Source organism: Coregonus clupeaformis, unplaced genomic scaffold (assembly GCF_020615455.1).
Source record: "Coregonus clupeaformis isolate EN_2021a unplaced genomic scaffold, ASM2061545v1 scaf0941, whole genome shotgun sequence".
NCBI classification, from domain to species: Eukaryota; Metazoa; Chordata; class Actinopteri; order Salmoniformes; family Salmonidae; genus Coregonus; species Coregonus clupeaformis.
Genome location: NW_025534395.1, coordinates 92,692 through 112,939, shown reverse-complemented (window position 1 = coordinate 112,939; position 20,248 = coordinate 92,692). Strand labels below are relative to the sequence as shown.

The window sequence follows — 20,248 nt, the reverse complement described above, 5'->3', positions numbered from 1 at the left end:
GGTTCCAGGTAGAATCCTTTTGGGTTCCATGTAGGACCCTTTCCACAGAGTGTTCTACATGGAACCCAAAAGGGTTCTTCTTGGAACCAAAAAGTGTTCTCCCTGGAACCAAAAAGTGTTATCCTATGGGGACACCCAAATAACCCTTTTAGAACCCTTTTTTTATAAGAGTGTAGTGAGCCCTGGTCTCCTTCTGATAATCTACTCAGGTTACATCAAGTGTTTGAATCTAACAATTGTACCCCATCGCTCATCTAACGACCCCAGTCCAAAGAGATAAACACAGTTCTCTAGAAACAATAACACTCCCTAGCTCTGTTACATCAACACTCTACACAGTTCATGATGTTTCTATAGTTTTTTACTTGTAAAAAATTGCACAATGTTAAATAAAGGTTAAATAAAATAAAATAACAAATAAAAATATGATTTAAGAGAGGAAACTGTAATTTATGCACAGAGAGAGCAGCGTTATATACTTGCCCCCACCTTCCCACAAGTCTCTCTATCCTAGATGGAGAAAAAGAAAGGATTCTGTCGGTAAATTACTATCATTCCTTGGCAGGAAAGAATTCTGAGAAGACAACATCTCATAAGATCTGGGAGGGGTGCAGCACGTCTTTGATGGGCACTTCTTTTTAATAGAAAAGATAATTGCTGAGAAAAGAAATTAAGTAACTGGAAAGCTGGATATAAATCTATAAAAAGGTCAAAGGAAATGAAATTAAACACATTTATGAGAGGAAGAGAGAGGGTGTCTTGAGGGTGAAGCTCAAAATGAAATAGAGGGGATGTTAATGGCTTCTCTCTCTTTGAAAATCTATCTATTTATCTGGGTTACTGGAAGCCCTCCTGTTGTGGCCCGGTCTATCAACAGAACAGGAAGTGGCCTATGGTTGATGTGATGTGCCCTGGCTGGCCTGGCTGGAGGACAGTGGGTCCAGGACCCAGGAGCCAGGCCCTCACTGGCACCCAGCTCAGTACATGTGTGGCCGCCACAGTTGAAGCTGCCCAGCACCAGAGCCAGGCTTGTTTTAACTGGCCCAGTCCTGACCACCAGAACACCCCCACAGACCCCATCCCCAACGCAGCTATCCGTACTGGAGAATTCTGCACTTTATGTTTTCCTTTTGTGTGAAAAGGAACTTACAGGGGCTTAATAATGCAGTCAAACCAGCTTTTATGACTCCTGGAGTAATCTTGGCCAAGGCGTGCCTAAGGGGGTATTTTTGAACGTGCGCTGTTATTCTACTGGCTGATTGAACTTACATTTGGGTATAATGGTCTGATGGGTGGATAGGGGGTGTTTGAATCGATATATTACAAAGGTTCTGTTGCTATTTGAAATACATCTACAGTGATATTACACTGGGGCAGTTTTGACTATCACAGAATGTTATGGCTGTTGAGAGGTCAAACAAGAACCAGACTGAATTTATACTAAACAAAAACACAAATGCAACATGCAACAATTTCAACGATTTTACTGAGTTACAGTTCATATAAGGAAATCAGTCAACTGAAAAAAAAAATGTATGCCCTAAATCTATGGATTTCACATGACTGGGCAGGGGCACAGCCATGGGTGGGCCTGGGAGGGCATAGGCCCTCCCACTTGGGAGCCAGGTGTCAACTGATATTGAATACTTATCGTTCCTAGTGAGATTCCAGTAACCAATCATATTATATTATATTGTGATATGTTTAAAAGTTGACAGCTATTTCAAATCAGCTGTCAGAAGCTGCATGACGAGCAGTTTATTTTGAGCCAATCAAAACTCAATATTCTATCCTAGTCCCTCTCCTAACCTCACATTCTACACCAGTGGGCTCCAACATGTTGAAAAGGAGCTAGAACGGAACATGAAGAGCTACCGCCATTCTATGGAAGAAAAACTATGTTTCAAATCGTCATGGGAAGTTGTATAAAATTTAACAAAAAAGAGAGAACTGGATATTAACACTCACTTATCTATCCGAACATGCTGTGAAGGTTTTGAGGGGAAGATTAACGCCAGGATTTGGTGAGTTTTCATAAGGAGAACGAGCCACTAGCGATTAGGCTAGTTAAGCTATTGCTAGTATTTTGTGTGTGTTCATACTGAACCAAGCATACGCACAAGCTGTTAACATTTAGGCTAGCTCAGCTATCGATCAGTTGAAATAGCAAACGTTAGTGATCATGCTAATCATGCATGGCAAACTATTTTAGTTTTCATACTTTTATAAAATGTGATTAGCTATTATCATAATCCATTTTGGTACGCAGTTATGTTTTAGATGACTTTCTAAGAAATGGTGTATAGGTATAAGCACTAGCGCTTTCCATTTGCCCAGGCTAGTCTATTGTTCAGTCCACGTGCGCCTGGTGCTGTAGTTGTGTAAAGATCTTTCCATTTGCCCAGGCTAGTCTATTGTTCAGTCCACGTGCGCCTGGTGCTGTAGTTGTGTAAAGATCTTTCCATTTGCCCAGGCTAGTCTATTGTTCAGTCCACGTGCGCCTGGTGCTGTAGTTGTGTAAAGATCTTTCCATTTGCCCAGGCTAGTCTATTGTTCAGTCCACGTGCGCCTGGTGCTGTAGTTGTGTAAAGATCTTTCCATTTGCCCAGGCTAGTCTATTGTTCAGTCCACGTGCGCCTGGTGCTGTAGTTGTGTAAAGATCTTTCCATTTGCCCAGGCTAGTCTATTGTTCAGTCCACGTGCGCCTGGTGCTGTAGTTGTGTAAAGATCTTTGCATTGCTCAGGCTAGTTTATTGTTTAGTTCAAGTTTTATTTTCTTAAGCTAAGAGCTATATTAATGTTTATATGAAAGGTACTCATGGTATATATAGTGTGTGATCCTGTTTGTAAAACAGGTCCGTTTTTTGTTGTTGTATGGATTCAGTTCCACCAAGGATGGCGAGCCGCCCTAACCCAGGACATCCGTAAGAAGATTTGCATGCGAAGATTTCATTTTCCTTTTCCTTGGAGGACACTGAATTTGCACTGCCATACTACGGTGTGGTAGGATTCTTTGTTGCAAGACATCATTGCACCATACATTGCAGTGGGACTGACATAAGCACATACCACTTTTAAACACCTTACAGTGTTTATTGATATGCACAGTCACTCACATTTGATTCCATCTCATAGTGGTTTATAAGTCAGTATTTGTGAATTGGGTTGTGTTTTTCTGTGGATTCATGTTTATTTTATTTGTATTGAACTTTGAACATTGAAAGCTGAGCTACCCTCAGATTAAAATAGTTGGGTGCACCCTAGTAAACTATAGGCGGGCTATATGGCCGATATCTAAGTCTATTGTACTGTTGATGTATTGAATTCATATTGAGCTCATTGTACAAATGTCACATCAATATTTACTCAAAGTGATTCTTTTTTTTGTACGAATTTTAATTACAAAATGCAAGCCGGCATTCTTTTCCTAAATTATTCAGTTGTGCGGTCTTCATTTCTCACTACTTCTCCAGTAGCGAACCTAACTGGTCCAATAGAGTTTAAGCTTAAACATAGTGTTAAGCAATTGTTACACAGGCCCACCCACTAGGGAGCCAGGCCCAGCCAATCAGAATGAGTTTTTCCCAACAAAAGGGCTTTATTACAGACAGAAATACTCCTCAGTTTCATCAGCTGTCCGGGTGACTGGTCTCAGACGATCCCGCAGGTGAAGAAGACGAATGTGGAGGTCCTGGGCTGGCATGGTTACAAGTGGTCTGCAATTGTGAGGTTGGTTGGACTTACTGCCAAATTCTCTAAAACAACGTTGGAGGCGGCTTATGGTAGAGAAATGAACATTAAATGATCTGGCAACAGTTCTGGTGGACATTCCTGCAGTCAGCATGCCAATTGCACTCTCCCTCAAACTTGAGATATCTGTGACATTGTGTTGTGTGACAAAACTGCACATTTTAGAGTGGTATTTTATTGTCCCCAGCACAAGGTGCACTTGTGTAATGATCATGTTGTTTAATCAGCTTCTTGATATGCTACACCTGTCAGGTGGATGGATTTAAATTGGCAAATTAGAAATGCTCATTAACAGGGATGTAAACAAATTTGTGCCCAACATTTGAGAGAAATAACCTTTTTGTGTGTATGGAACATTTCTGGGTTCTTTTATTTCAGCTCATGAAACATGGGACCAACACTTTACAAGTTGCGTTTCTATTTTTGTTCAATATATACAGTGGGGGAAAAAAATATTTAGTCAGCCACCAATTGTGCAAGTTCTCCCACTTAAAAAGATGAGAGAGGCCTGTAATTTTCATCATAGGTACACGTCAACTATGACAGACAAAATGAGATTTTTTTTCTCCAGAAAATCACATTGTAGGATTTTTTATGAATTTATTTGCAAATTATGGTGGAAAATAAGTATTTGGTCAATAACAAAAGTTTCTCAATACTTTGTTATATACCCTTTGTTGGCAATGACACAGGTCAAACGTTTTCTGTAAGTCTTCACAAGGTTTTCACACACTGTTGCTGGTATTTTGGCCCATTCCTCCATGCAGATCTCCTCTAGAGCAGTGATGTTTTGGGGCTGTCGCTGGACAACACGGACTTTCAACTCCCCTCCAAAGATTTTCTATGGGGTTGAGATCTGGAGACTGGCTAGGCCACTCCAGGACCTTGAAATGCTTCTTACGAAGCCACTCCTTCGTTGCCCGGGCGGTGTGTTTGGGATCATTGTCATGCTGAAAGACCCAGCCATGTTTCATCTTCAATGCCCTTGCTGATGGAAGGAGGTTTTCACTCAAAATCTCACGATACATGGCCCCATTCATTCTTTCCTTTACACGGATCAGTCGTCCTGGTCCCTTTGCAGAAAAACAGCCCCAAAGCATGATGTTTCCACCCCCATGCTTCACAGTAGGTATGGTGTTCTTTGGATGCAACTCAGCATTCTTTATCCTCCAAACACGACGAGTTGAGTTTTTACCAAAAAAGTTCTATTTTGGTTTCATCTGACCATATGACATTCTCCCAATCCTCTTCTGGATCATCCAAATGCACTCTAGCAAACTTCAGACGGGCCTGGACATGTACTGGCTTAAGCAGGGGGACACATCTGGCACTGCAGGATTTGAGTCCCGGCGGCGTAGTGTGTTACTGATGGTAGGCTTTGTTACTTTGGTCCCAGCTCTCTGCAGGTCATTCACTAGGTCCCCCCGTGTGGTTCTGGGATTTTTGCTCACCGTTCTTGTGATCATTTTGACCCCACGGGGTGAGATCTTGCGTGGAGCCCCAGATCGAGGGAGATTATCAGTGGTCTTGTATGTCTTCCATTTCCTAATAATTGCTCCCACAGTTGATTTCTTCAAACCAAGCTGCTTACCTATTGCAGATTCAGTCTTCCCAGCCTGGTGCAGGTCTACAATTTTGTTTCTGGTGTCCTTTGACAGCTCTTTGGTCTTGGCCATAGTGGAGTTTGGAGTGTGACTGTTTGAAGTTGTGGACAGGTGTCTTTTACACTGATAACAAGTTCAAACAGGTGCCATTAATACAGGTAACGAGTGGAGGACAGAGGAGCCTCTTAAAGAAGAAGTTACAGGTCTGTGAGAGCCAGAAATCTTGCTTGTTTGTAGGTGACCAAATACTTATTTTCCACCATAATTTGCAAATAAATTCATTAAAAATCCTACAATGTGATTTTCTGGATTTTTTTTCTCAATTTGTCTGTCATAGTTGACGTGTACCTATGATGGAAATTACAGGCCTCTCTCATCTTTTTTAAGTGGGAGAACTTGCACAATTGGTGGCTGACTAAATACTTTTTTCCCCACTGTAATGTGCATTTGGAGCAATACTGTGGATATATACTGTACAGTTTGATTTAAAGGCCATTAGCAATAATGTTTCCCCAGCAGAAGCTTATTGTTGAACATAGCTACATCAAAATGCTTTTTAGATATATTCTTACAAATTAATGTGGCAAATCAAAACTAAATGTAGATTAATTACAGAACTGAACAATGGAGTTCAACCTTGAGAATGTTGGTTACTAAAAGTAATCCGTCCTCTTGCTATTTTCACCCTTGTTTGGTCTTTATCCATTTGCTTTCCTTTGAAACCATATCGCATATGTTTCCATTTTAGACGCACTGGATAATTGGACATAACTTTGGACTTTTACCACAGTCAACTGGAACGTGATCTAGCTAGCACTATTCTGCAAAACGATGATGTATGAATAGCTTCATCCAGGACACTGGTCATTATGGTCCTGGACTAGGCTTAAACTGTGTCCAGGAAACTGAACCTATGAGTCCAGCCTCTGGACTGGGTTTAATGAGAGTGAACGCTGAGTCCAACCCCCAGGTCCAAACCAGGCATGTGGGGCCAGTTTCACTCCCCTCTACCTCATTATGAGAAACCAAGCAGTTTCAACTGGAGAAGTTAGATACAGTAGTCCCTCAGAGCTAATCTGTAGTGATCTGGTTCTCAATTTATTTTCTGAGATTTTTACAAATCAATTAAAAATGAAAAGCTGAAATGTCTCGAGTCAATAAGTATTCAACCCCTTTGTTTTGGCAAGCTTAAATAAGTTCAAAAGTAAAAATGTGCTTAATAAGTTGCATGGACTCACTGTGTGCAATAATACATTTACATTTTAGTCATTTAGCAGACGCTCTTATCCAGAGCGACTTACAGTTAGTGAGTGCATACATGTTTTTAGGTTGTTTTTTTAAATATTATTTTTCATAATAGTGTTTAACATGATTTTTTAAAGACTACCTCATCTCTGTACCCCACACATACAATTATCTGTAAGGTCCCTCAGTCGAGCAGTGAATTTCAAACACACAGATTCAACAAAGACCAGGGAGGTTTTCCAATGCCTCGCAAAATAAGGGCACCTATTGGTACATGGGTACAAATAAAAAAAGCTGACATTGAATATCCCTTTGCGTATGGTAAAGTTATTAATTACACTTTGGATGGTGTATCAATACGCCCAGTCACTACAAAGATACAGGCGTCCTTCCTAACTCAGTTACCGGAGAGGAAGGAAACCGCTCAAGGATTTCACCATGAGGCCAATTGTGACTTTAAAACAGTTACAGAGTTTAATGGCTGTATAGGAGAAAACTGAGGATAGATCAACAACATTGTAGTTACACACAATACTAACCTAATTGACAGAGTGAAAAGAAGGAAGCCTGTACAGAATAAAAATATTCCAAAACATAATGTTATGGGTATGCTTGTAATCGTTCCGGACTGGGATGTTTTTCAGGATAAAAAAAGAAACGGAATGGAGATTAAGTACAAGCAAAATACTAGAGGGAAACCTGGTTTAGTCTGCTTTCCACCAGACACTGGGAGATTAATTCACCTTTCAGCAGGACAATAACCTAAAACACAAGGCCAAATCTACACTGGAGTTGCTTACCAAGAAGAGAGTGAATGTTCCTGAGTCGCCAAGTTACAGTTTTGACTTAAATCTACTTAAAAATCTATGGCAAGACCTGAAAATGGTTGTCTAGCAATGATCAACAACCAATTTGACAGAGTTGAAGAATTTTGAAAGAATAATGTGCAAATGTTGCACAATCCAGGTGTGAAAGCTCTTAGAGACTTACCCAGAAAGACTCACAGCTGTAATCGCTGCTAAAGGTGCTTCTACAAAGTATTGACTCGGGTGTAGTAAATTAGATATTTCTGTATTTAATTTTCAAAACATTTGCATAAATGTCTAAAAACATGTTTTCACGTCGTCATTATGGGGTATTGTGTGTGTAGATGGGTGAGAAAAAACATCTATGTAATCCATTTGGAATTCAGGCTGTAACACAACAAAATGTGGAATAAGTCAAGGGGTATGAATACTTTCTGAAGGCACTGTAATTGAAATACTTTTGTCACTCATATTGTTATTTGTTCTATAATAGGCCCACCCTACACTCAGAAAAAAAAGGTGCTATCTAGAACCTAAATGGTTCTTCGGCTCCAGGTAGAACCCTTTTGGGTGCTGTACAGGTGCTGTACAGCTCTCTCCCTAGTAGTCCCCACCCTAGGTTTGTTCTGTCAACTCTATTGGATTTGAACCCGTAATGCTTGTTTAGAATTTAAAATGTACAATTAGGATTGTTTGAGAAGGAGGCAGGCAGTTTGTCAGGAGGAGTTAGGTCACTGACACAGTGAGTCAGACAGTCTGACTCTGGCCTGCAGGTGATCAGGTGCTGCACAGCTCTCTCCCCAGTAGTCCCCACCTCGTGGAAAGACAGAGCCCAGTGGTGTGAAGAGATCTGTCTCAACCTGCGCTCGGATCACAGCCATCACTTCCTCCTCCCTGCCCAGCCCAGCTCACACTTGTTATTCTAACCATCGCTAGCTGTGACATCAGATCCCCACCACCGCTTGGGTTTCGCAAGCCTCAGTCAGGAGCCAAGTCCAGAAAGTTCCCAAAGTCTTCTGAGTGGGGTAGAAACGGGAAGAGTCAGAGATGGGTGAGAAATAGTGTGTGTCTCTCTGTGAAGCTTAAATGAGGTCAGCAGCAGGGTGTTTTATCCACATTGCTCAGCAGTGAGCAGCAGCAACGTAGCATTAGCGTCGGTGTGAGGTGAACAATGGGCCAGTCTGTAATGAGCCAGGGGCCGGGCCGGCGTCCTCTCTGTGAGGCTGTTAGCTGTTAGCATCAGGAAACACAGACAACTCTCCCAGGACTAGTGCGGTAGGCTGCTGGTGAAGGTAGACCTAAGAGCGTCTCATCTGTCTCTCAGTGTGGTGTATTCCATGGCTTTGTGTGTGGCCTACATCAATTCTACCCAAATTATTTTAATTATGTGGAAAAATCCACACATGCATTTTTACTGTAGATATGTATTTGCTTTGGCTTCGAACAGGGATCCCATACTGCCAAAGTTATGTCACATTACTGGGTGCTTTCCATTGGTTATTTTACATGAGTGGTCAAAGTTTTCATGTTGCCTATTATTTAGAAATACATTCTGGCGTTTAAGGTTTTTCTTCTCCAAAGAAAGCGTTTTTAACCCCCCTCTGTTGCCATATAAGCTTTAGCTGCAATGATTAATCTTCCGCTGGTAAGCAGAAAACACCTGAGGTAACTACTGGTATTCCACGCCTAGTTTCTCTCAATGTGCAGTCAGCAGTGTTGAGAGGAATTCACAGCAGCTCTCAGTGCCAGACTCTTCCGAGCTGTTTAGTGAGCAGAATTATTATTTTGCTATTTGGGAGCAAGTAAAGTAACGTTGTAAGAATGGTACCATGATGTCTCTGACCCAGCCCCTCACTCTTGTTCCAGGTGCCAGTCTGCGTCCCCCCCCCATTCTCTCTGCCACACAGGGCGGTGCCACGCCCGCTCAGCGGCAGCGAGACAACAGGCAGCACGTCAGATACGTCAAAACAGACGCAGACTCTTGGGCCGGGCCGCTGGAGCAGCAAGACCGCTAGCCTCTGCAGCGGAGAGCCTCCTCTCCTGTGACCTACCGTCCCAGAGCCGACTACCAGTCCAAGAGCATTGGCTGCCTGGACAACAAGCTTCATCTACAAGCCCTCTGGTGGGGCTCAGGTGGGTCAGGAGGCCCAGAGGGGGCCAGGAGGAGCAGAAAGAGAACCAGAAACAGGAGGATCTTCCTGGGGGGGTGGACTGAGTGGTGGGCCCCTGAGCTGGAGCACCCTATCCCTGGGACCCTCGTCCAACCCACGTCCACAAGCGCACCCTCTCTCAGCCGCCCCGTGTCGGGGATCCTCTGTGGCCATCCGTAAGAAGATCTCAGAATGGGAGTGCAGGAGGGTGGCTCTGCCTAGGATGAGCCTGTGTCTGGAGAAGAGGCCTGTAGGTGAGCGTGTGGGCAGCAGCGAGGGCTGCCCCAGCCTCCTCTCCTCACCTTGCAGTGAGAAGACCTTTGACTTCAAGAGCATCCGGAGGATGAGTATGGCTTTCTCAGAGTGTCCTACCCAGAGACGGAGGAAGAGGAGGCAGCCTCAGACAGGAGGGCTTGGGCCGCTCCAGAAGAGGCCAGGAAAACCGACTCCTCTGCGTTATTCATGCACTCCCTGTCTGCGCGGAAGGAAACGTCTGCTGTACTGCAATCGGATACAAAAGATCGAGAAGGTGCTGAAGGAGAGCCCCAGCCAGCCACCGTGTATCTTAGTAACTGCTATGCACCAGACAAAACGAAGACAGAAGTCTTTTTACAATAGGTGGGATCGAGGACTTGGACAGTAGGGGCACCAGTAAACGCAGCAGTATATGTTCCTGGACAGAACCAGACGCCCCGCCGGCATCTGATAAACTCTCCAGACAGAGGTTCAGTGAGCTCAACTCGGGTCAGAGACCGAGCCCAGAGCCATGTCAACAGACCCCGGAGGGCATGCGCCAGTCAACCCCTGCCCAAACCAAACGCACCTTTGAGTACGACGCCAACCGCAACCACAAGGGCATGTCGCCAAACGGACACCTCCTGGCAGTGCCTCTGAGGAGTCACCACCCCTGCTGCCCACCACTCCCGCACTCCAACATGACGCAAAATCCGACAAAGGACCGAGCACCCCTAAGAGACTACAGGACAGGTGAGAATAGTCACGTCACCTCTAGATGTGTACACGCTTAGGAAAAAGGGTTCCTAATAGGTTCTTCGGCTGTCCCCATAGGAGAATCCATTTTGGGTCCAGTTAGAACCCTTTTTGATTCCAGTTAGAACCCTTTTAGTTTCCATGTTAGAACCCTCTGTAGAAAGGGTTCTTTCTATCTGGAACCAAAAAGGGTTCTTCAAAGTGTTCTCCTATGAGGACAGCTGAAGAACTCTTTAAGGTTCAATATTACACTCTTAGAACAGAATGTGCTGTCTTTTATTGTAATGGTATGTGTCAGTAAGTACACGGTTCAGTGAACTGATGTTTTTGTGTTGTGCTTAGTGCATTCTCAGACAGTACAAACGTGTATCTTATCCCCCGGGCCCTCCCTCTCCCTCAGAATCAGCCATGCTGATCAAACAACATGGTGAACAGGAGATGCTGATTATGTAACAAACAAAACATGGGTCCTGCAGGCTGCAGTAAAAACAGAGAGGCAGCGAATTTGTTTAGTTCCTTTCTGAGAGTTGCACATGGACGACTAGAACATTTATTTGTCTTGGATTTGTAAATGTCTCTAACATGTCCTGAGAATGTTTTTAGGGGGTAAGGATCACAGACCAAGCGTTTACCATTTTGTTGGTGTTCTAGTGTATTGAATTATTGGCCTTTTGTCTGTCTCTGGCTGTAGTCAGATAGACAGTAAGCGGTCGCTCACTTCATATTGATGCTGCTAACTGAATTGGTTCCACAAGTCTGCCTCTGTTCAGCGCTTTGATAATAAGCAGATAAATGTTGAATCTGCTGTTAATTTTCTCAAGGCCTCAATGTTTTCCTGCATTAGAAAGATGGTATTTTGGGCCTCATATGAAGAGTATCATTTGTTCTATTGATATTGCTTATAGCTTTTTTTCCGGCTTTAAACACTAATATGAGTTGTCTAGAATGCTACAATTGAAATGGAATATGTTAAATTGAGTTTCTGCCATTTTTCCAGTGTTCTTTGTAAGAATGCCAGGCTTTCATTGAACAAAATTAAGTAGCCTAATTGCAATACAAACAATTGCAAATGTCAACTACGCTTCATTAGACAGGGCATGTATATCTTAGTATAAGGCCAGGTAACAAAAGTCTGTGTCTGTGAGAAACAATCAAAGTATTACTGTAAATAGCTCTATAACACAATGCACTCTAATAATTACATTTTACATTTACATTTTAGTCATTTAGTGAACGCTCTTATCCAGAGCGACTTCACAGTTAGTGAGTGCATACATTTTCTGTTTGATATAGAACATCCTTAAATATCTCTACTCAGCTCGAGCCAAACTGTTAATATCCAAGACCATAAATAGTCTCTATCCTTGAAATCCAACAGCTTTTCAACAACGTCTCCAAGTAACTCTTACATCAAAACAGGACTGTATTATTCTTCAATCATGCCTGTTATAGCAAAGGCCCCAGTATATTGTCGCCAGTGGATATCCCAAGGTTCCCAGTGTGCCTCCTCATCCCTCTTCATTATGTTGCTATAGAGCTGTGCAGTACAGGCAGCTATTAGCCTGTTATGCTCTTTCTGGAACACTTGATGTTGTTTGTTACCCTCATTCTTTATCCCCCCTTCAAATTGACTTCAGAGCACAACTTGTTTAGGCCAATGACCGCTGAGGCAGGGCCTCCAGATCCTCTTGATGAGCGGGGAGGAGGAGGAGGAGATCTTTTAATGTCCCTGACTTGGAGTCAGTGTTTAACATTCCTGCGGCGAGAGGCAATTTCAGAGCATGTTTGAAGCCACGAGCCGTCAATGGAGCAGGACAGCAGGCTTGAGCTCACTGATTTAATGGAGGGACACTCCCCTTGTCCTGTCCTGTCCTGAGCATTCAGAGTCCAGACACATAAGCTGTCGTGCCATGTACATACTTACAGTACACAGAACTCAGAAAAGATGTGGGTTGGTAAATAAACAGGAAATGACTTTGTGATTGGAGCACATGTTGCTGTCAGCGTAATTAGATTAGTGGTGCTCTGAACCAGTGTTCCAGGTCTTCTCTCTCTCTCTCTCTCTCTCTCTCTCTCTCTCTCTCTCTCTCTCTCTCTCTCTCTCTCTCTCTCCGCTCTCGCCCCTCGCGCCTCGCTCCCTCGCTCCCGCCTTCTCGCTCTCGCCTCGTCCTGGCTCTCGTCGCCTCTCGCTCTCTCTGGCTCTCTCTCTCGCGCTCTCTCTCTCTCGCTCTCTCTCTCTCTCTCTCTTCTCTCTCTGTTTAATTGCAGCTTCTTAGAGGGCTGTTGAGGGATGAGGCATATTTGGGTCTCCTTGGGAACATTCCTAAGTGGCTTTCATCCTCTCAGGTGGTCTTTGCGATTGTAATCGGCCAGTAGAGGATGTCAGGATGGAATGAACCAGACCCTCTGGACTGCAGCTCTCCTCTCCACTGTGTCAGCACACAGCCATGCACGATTAAATACCATTTCCTTTCTGCTTTTTTTCATCCTCCTTGTTTCTTCCCATCTTTTCCTCCCTCCTCTCGCTCCTCTCTCTCCTCCTCGTTTCCCTTTCTGTGATTCTCCCTCCCATCAATCCCTCTTTCTCTTCTGACTTTCTTTCTCTCTCTCTCTCTCTTCTCTCTCTCTCTCTCTCTCTTTCTCTCTCTCTCTCTCTCTCTCTCTCTCTCTCTCTCTCTCTCTCTCTCTCTCTCTCTCTCTCTCTCTCTCTCTCTCTCTCTCTCTCTCTCTCTCTCTCTCTCTCTCTCTCTCTCTCAGGTCTCTCTCTCTCTCTCTCTCTCTCTGCTCTAGGAGTCATGAGTTGGAGGATGCTGCCAGCCTGGCCTCGGCGTACCGTCCTCCCACAGAGAATGGCACTGTTTCCACAGAGACCTGCGGCAGCAGCCGGCCCAGCTCCAAAAGCACTTTAGAGGAGAACGCCTAAGAGGACATAGTGGGTAAGCATGGTGCTGTGTCTGGAGACCTGAGGAGAACTCAGCCTGACCCGGGACACGTACTTAAGCCATTATAATTCAGTGAATAACCAGGATTGGGGAAAGCCAAAACTCTATCAGTGGTCCTTGATGCAAGCAGTAATTCCAAAATCCTTTCACACACTTGGTAGATTTCTAGAGAAGTCTGATTGTTGGCCACTCTCTTATATCCTCACGCTCTCAGCTGCCAAGTAGACTGGATTGTTTTTATTCTAAAGGATGGCATGAAGATGTGTGCTGCTTTCTGGTTTCACCATCAACTCCTAATTGTTATGGACTGATAACAAGTATTTCTTCTTCTGCTGAAAGCTCTGTGTGTCTGTCTCCAGACAATGGTTATCTGGGAGCCAGCAACAACAGATGGGTTATATAATGCTAGCTGGCCTTCCTGGTTAAAAGGGGGAATTTGACAGTCATGGTGTACATTTATATCGCATCTGCTTTCTATGGAACAATCCCAATTAGCTGACTGAAAACTCTCAGGGCTTTTCAAAATCAATGGTAGGTTTATACTTCATATTCCTGCTTTATGTTTATTCAGCCCTGTATGGTCATGTCAAGAAAATATGATCATCACTCACTCTACATTATCAGGCCATTCCTTGAGACAAAGAATGGCATTCCACCGTTACTGATTATATTGTAAGATTACTCTGTGGTTGTAGCACTTTGGGAAAATGTCAACTTGATAGCCTCAGCTAAAGCCCAGACCTAGCACTAAAGCTAATTTCACATAAATCAAGTGTTCGACAGTCTCACAAGGAATTGCTTTCACAAAATTGGGGGAATATCAATCCTCCAACAAGGACTTCCTTGACCTCCTGATAGTTTTAGTAACATGGAAAACTACAATATCACAGTATAAGCAGGACCAACTCTAATTTCTCTGTATTGAGGTTGACAAAGTACAAATGTATGCCAAATTCCTTTCCAGTAGTAAATGTCCTGAGGACTGTGGACAGTGAAAAGGCTGGTTCTCCTGAGGTGCTTCATGTGGCATCGATGTCTGTCACGGCTTGAATGTGAGACCCAGTAAAAGAATGGGGAATGACATGTTTTCAGTTGGAAATTAGAGATTGAGTGTTGGTTGACATATGTTTGTAGCCTTTGAGCATATTTTTTTTGCAAGCACATGGGTCAAATTAAGACTAATGGCCATATTTCTCCCTCATACATGGTTGACTCTCTTCCTCTATTCGTCCTGTATGGCGTTTTATTCAGTCACTGAGGATGACCAATGGTTCCAGGCAGAGCATGAATCGGTGGCGCGCGAGGGGACCCGGGGACTTTCATGCGTACCCCCAACAAAGAGTCCATTGTTCGCGGCCGAACACCTCGAGTATGGGATCGGCGATGTGGTCAAAGGCATTTTGGCTGAATGCTGATTAGTTCCCAGAGAAATACATTGCCTCTGTGAGCTCTCCCTCCCCCAGTGATCCTGGCTGCTCCAGTCTGAAATAGGCCTAGCTGGACTCTGATCACGGCATGGAATGGTGGTTCCACCACCATTAAGCAGCGATTTACAGGTCAGATGTTCCGTTGAGAGGCAGCAGCCACAGCAGTGGGAGATAAGCCATGTTCTAGTCCCTCTCCGCTCGTATTTCAACGTGTAGCAGCTCAGACACTTTGGACTCAGACACACACAGCCCTTCTCGAAGCATTTAATCAACTGTGAGGAGATCATAGCTGTCTGAGACAGTAGGCCACTGACAATGAGTACATTAAATAAAGACTCTTCTCAAAATCAAATCAAATACAATTTAATTTGTCACATGCTGCCAAAATACAACTGGTGTAGACTTTACAGTGAAATGCTTGCTTACGAGACCTTCCCAATGTTGCAGAGTTTTAAAATAATAATAAAAATTGTAACACAAGGAATAAAATTAAATACACAAGAATGGAGCTATATACAGGGAGTACCAGTACCAGATCAATGTGCAGAGAGGTACGAGGTATATGAGGTAGATATGTACATGAAGGCAGGGTAAAGTGACTAGTCATCAGGATAGATGATAATAAGAGTAAGATAGAGAACAGAGTAGCAGCAGCAATTGATAAGTGTAAAGGTGTATGTGTGTTTGTGTTGTGTCTGTGTATGCATATGTAGTGTATGTGGAATGTGTTTGTGTGGGAGTGTCAATGTAGTGTATGTGTGAGTGAGTGTATGTGGTGTGTGTATATATAGTCTAGTGAGTGTGCGTGGGGTCAGTGCAAGATAGTCAGTGCAAGATAGTTTGGGTACCATTCATTTACTATTTAGCAGTCTGGCTATTTAGCAGTCTTATGGCTTGGGGTTTCGAAGGTGTCTCGGAGCCTGTTGGTCCGAGAGCCGATGCTCCGGTACCGTTTGCCGGACGGTTTCATCCTCCTGAGGGGAGGAGTTGCTGCCATGCCCTCTTTGCGGGTGTGTGTGGACCATGTTAAGTCCCCTTAGTCATGTGGACGCCAAGGACCTTGAAGGCTCTTGACCTGCTCCACAACAGCCCACGTCGATGTGGATGGGCGTGCTCTCCCCCTCTTTCTCCTATAGTCCACAATCAGCTCCCTTGGTCTTACCGCGACGTTGTTGTCCTGGCACCACACTACTAAGTCTCTCGACCGCCTTCCTGCAGGCTGTCATCGCCGTCCATGATCAGGCCTACCACCGTTGTGTCGTCAGCAAACTTGGTGATAATGTTGGAGTTATGCGTGACCCACGCAGTCGGGTGAACAGGGAGTACAGGAGGGGACTACACACCCTGAGGGGACCCGTGTTGAGGGTCAGCTTCCCTCCACCAGCTGGGGCCGGCCCATCGGGAAGTCCAGGATCCAGTTGCAGAGGGAGGAGTTCAGTCCCAGGGTCCCTAGTTTGGTGATAAGCTTGGAGGGGATTATGGTAGTGAATGCTGCGCTGTGTAGTCTATGAACAGCATTCTCACATAGTTGTTTTCATCTTGTCCAGTTGGGAGAGGGCAGTGTGAAGTGTCAATTGTGATTGCTTCATCTGTGGATCTGTCGGGGTGGTATGCAAATTGGAGTGGGTCTAGGGTGCTCTGGGCTGATGGTGTTGATGTTGCATGACCAGCCACTTTCAAAGCCTTCATAATTACAGATGTGAGTGCTACAGGGCGATAGTCATTTAGGCAGATTACCTTCGAGCTCTTAGGAACAGGGACAATGGTGGTCAGCTTGAAACATGTTTGGATTACAGACTGGGACAAGGAGAGATTGGAAATGGCTGTGAAGACACTTGCCCAGCTGGTCTGCGCATGCTTTGAGAACGTGCCCTGGTATTCCAGCCTTGTGATTGCATTCCACCTTCCTCCTATAGTGTCCTTTTGCATCTTTGATGTCTTGTCGGAGGTCAGATCGGGTTTTCTTGTATCGTCCATGTCATGTCCCGTTCCTTGTAAGCGTAGGTCTAGCCTTTAGCCCAGTGCGGATATTGCCTGTAATCCATGTTTTTTGGTTTGGATACATTCTTATAGTCACTGTCTTAGGGGATGAAATCGCCTATGCACTTATTGATGAAGCATGTGACTGTTGTGATAAACTCCTCAATGCTATCGGATGAATCCCGGAACATATTCCAGTTTGCTTCATCCAACCACTTCCGTATTCAGCGCATCACTGGTACTTCCTGTTTGAGCTTTTGTTTGTAAACAGAATGCAGGAGAATGGAGTCATGGTCAGAGGATGAGGGGAGGGCCTCGTATGCGTTTCTGTGGGTAGAATAAAAGTGGTCTAGAGTTTAGTGCCATTAGTAACACAGAGACGTGTTGGTAGAAGTGAGGTAGGACGGTTTTAAGTCTCCACCACCCACTTGTTTGTTTATGGCCCCATACAGTTAGTTGAGTGCCAGAGTGGTGTTGGCTTGTGGAGGGATGTAGACAGCTGTGATAATTACGGATGAGAACTCTCTTGGTAGATTAAAGGGTCTGTAGCTAACCATGGCGAGGTATTCTATATCAGGTGAGCAAAAGCTTGAGATTTCCTTTACACTGGATGCATATCAGTTGTTATTATGAAAAACACACTTCCGACTTCCCCAGCCGTCCGATTCTGCCGCTGCATGGAGAATCCACAGAGTACTACGTGCATAGCGTCATCATCCAGACACGTTTCAGTAAGACATCATATTGCAGCTTTTCAAGTCTCTCTGATAGGAGACTCTCGAATGAAGCTCATCCATCTTATTCTTGAGTGACTGGACATTTGCCAATATTCACTGGCTTCATTGGTTTCTCATTCTGAAGGCAGTGAAGTCAGTCTGAAGTCAGTGTCTCTTATGTCTAATTGGCAACTGTCAAAATGTACTTTGAGAAGATCATTCATCTGCCACCTGTGTTTTGATCAAATTCATGATTCATCATGGTGTTATGGTATAAATGGTTATATTATGACTATAGTTTGATTAACGTAGTGCCACTGGGAATAGGTTTCCCGTCTGGTGAATCAGGTTGTGTACACAACAGTGACTCAGTTGTAATGGATCATGTCTGTGTCATCAACCCCAAGCTGAACTGAGTCTCTCTGACATCATTATGTCAGCAGTGGTGGTGGTGAGGTAAGATGGCCTCCCTGGCCTGTCTGTCTGAGCCATATTATCTCTGCTCTAACACTGCATGGCAATCTGCTGACTGGAATAATGATGCCTTGTTTTGTCTTTGTAATCATACATTTCACATAGATTTATGAATTGCTGATGAATACAGTATGGCATTTCTCTTTAATTTACAGTTGAATATATACTGTAGCTTTTAGCATTTTTGAGGTATGAGTGTTAAACAATTTAGATTCCAAAAATACTGTGCATCTCCCAGCATAATTTGGCCCATGTGTCACAAGCCTTCTCTGTCCTCAGGGTGAAGGATGACACTGTACAGTTACAGCATGGTTTGTGGTGCCACCAAATGTTTAGACAGATCTCTAGCCCTGTTTTGGTCACATGAACATCTCTGTTTATCACGAATGAGTGGTGCCACTGTAGCAGCCACTCGATGGTGAGGGACATTCTGTCCATAGCCCTTTTATAGGGTAATCCGATCCTGACATTGTGTAGATAGTCTGTCCCTGTCGCTAGAGAGAGCCTATTGTGCTAAACGATGCCAGTCAGCGTGTGCAGGCCAGGAGAGGTGTGCCCATCTGTGTGTGTTTTGGATGTGGTAACCACAGCAGTTGATTAGTACCCTCAGTGCGTCAAAGCGGAGACATATCATCATCCCAGCAGGCTGTCATTACTCTGCTTCAGTTGAATGGTGTCCCAGAACACTGAGGGGTCAGTCAGTCCATCCCTAGAGCTGGGTCATATGGACAAAAATCCATATTGCGATAAATTGCCTGAATTGATGCGATAACGATAAATAGAACTATACGTTTATAACATTAATGTGCACCAGTTTTTTTTTTTTATCCTTTAAACTACTACTACTAGTTTGAAGTTTGTAGCCATCAATTGTCCCAGTAACAATCACACATATTAGTAAACGTATTTCATTTCAAACTTCACATTTCTCTAGTATAGGCTACTTATCGTAATGAACGATATCAGCAAAATGCCTGCGGTAAGTGATCAGTATGGTCGGTGTTGATAATTTTCAGTTTATGGTCCCAGCTCTATCCAGGCCTGTTATTCTATTCCCAGTAATAATACCTAGGAGGGAACAGGGAAGAGACAGTCTGACTGGAATTTCATTTTCAGCTGATGGCAGAATGCACTGATGATCTCACTAAGATGGTTCATAAATAGGCTATAAATATGAACCTTTAACAAAACAGATACCTTTAGCACAGTTTAACTGGCCTTCAAGGTGTTCCTCCAGTTCATAGGATTCTCTTCCATCCTTTGAGATGGAAAGAATCTCAGACATTCATGCTGAAGTGTAGATTTAGTCTCTTTTGACAGACACTAGCTCTGTTGTAAGACTCATGCTCGTCTTTCACTGCAAGTCTTTCCTCATGCCTTTCGACACCATCTGGCTCTGTTTTGTTTTTAGTGCAGTTCCTTCATTTTCTCACAACCTTTCAGACCCAGCCAAAATGCTATTCTCAGAGCACATGTCTGGATGGACATGGGAAGGGGTGTTACACAAGTTTTATACAAGCTGGCTGGCCCCTTTTCCAAGTGACATTAGTGAAAGCAGTGTGTGAGATTCCCATTTTCCATTTATCTTATCAGTTATTGATTGTATGCAGTCAGTCAGTGTTTAGGCTGGGAAAACCCAAAACCCACACTCTTTGCACAACACCTCTGAAGTGTTGAGTGAACATTTCTACATCTACAGTCTCATTGAAAGGATGTGAGAATGAAGTTCTGTGATACCTGAGAGGAGGAGGAAGATGCCCCCCCCCCCCCCCCCCCCCCCCCCCCAGCAGACAGCCTGCATACTCCGGCCATGACTCACCACCAGCAGCCCAGTGTCCGGGAGTCTCGGCACAGTGCAGTCGGTCAGGGGCCAGCAGGGCCGCCGGGGCCCTGGGCCAACAGTAACTGTTTAAAGAGACAGTACATTTGGGCATTGTAGCAGCCAGTTGAGAGTGATTTTTAACCTGGCCCCTGCATGACCTATCTGATCTGAGCTACACCACAGGGAGCCTCTCTCATACCCCCCAATTCCCTCTCTTGCCCCCCGTCATCTCACACAGACCCTGGCCTGAAGCCTCTCTGGCTGTGTCTTGTCTAGTCAAATACCTTCCTTCTCCCTGAACCTTAACAGATCCTTCTGAACAGCTGCTGCTGTTATCTTAGA

The 20,248-nt window shown here is 44.2% G+C and overlaps 1 protein-coding gene and 1 long non-coding RNA gene across 2 annotated transcripts in view; both read left to right on the top strand.

The window, feature by feature from the left end:
- Nucleotides 1-9,289, top strand: part of LOC123486005 — a 28,468-nt gene extending 19,179 nt beyond the window's left edge. The window contains exon 3 of the long non-coding RNA XR_006659220.1: nt 9,272-9,289. This is a non-coding gene — a long non-coding RNA (uncharacterized LOC123486005). The remainder of the gene's footprint in view (nt 1-9,271) is intronic.
- A 417-nt stretch (nt 9,290-9,706) lies between these two features.
- The window catches only part of LOC121556191 (DENN domain-containing protein 2B), a 36,703-nt gene continuing 26,161 nt past the window's right edge, over nt 9,707-20,248 (top strand). The window contains 7 exon segments of the mRNA XM_045217148.1: nt 9,707-9,920; nt 9,923-10,059; nt 10,061-10,112; nt 10,115-10,152; nt 10,155-10,425; nt 10,428-10,542; nt 13,336-13,481. Of these exon segments, the coding sequence (XP_045073083.1) occupies nt 9,779-9,920; nt 9,923-10,059; nt 10,061-10,112; nt 10,115-10,152; nt 10,155-10,425; nt 10,428-10,542; nt 13,336-13,481 (901 nt within the window). The 5' untranslated portion in view covers nt 9,707-9,778.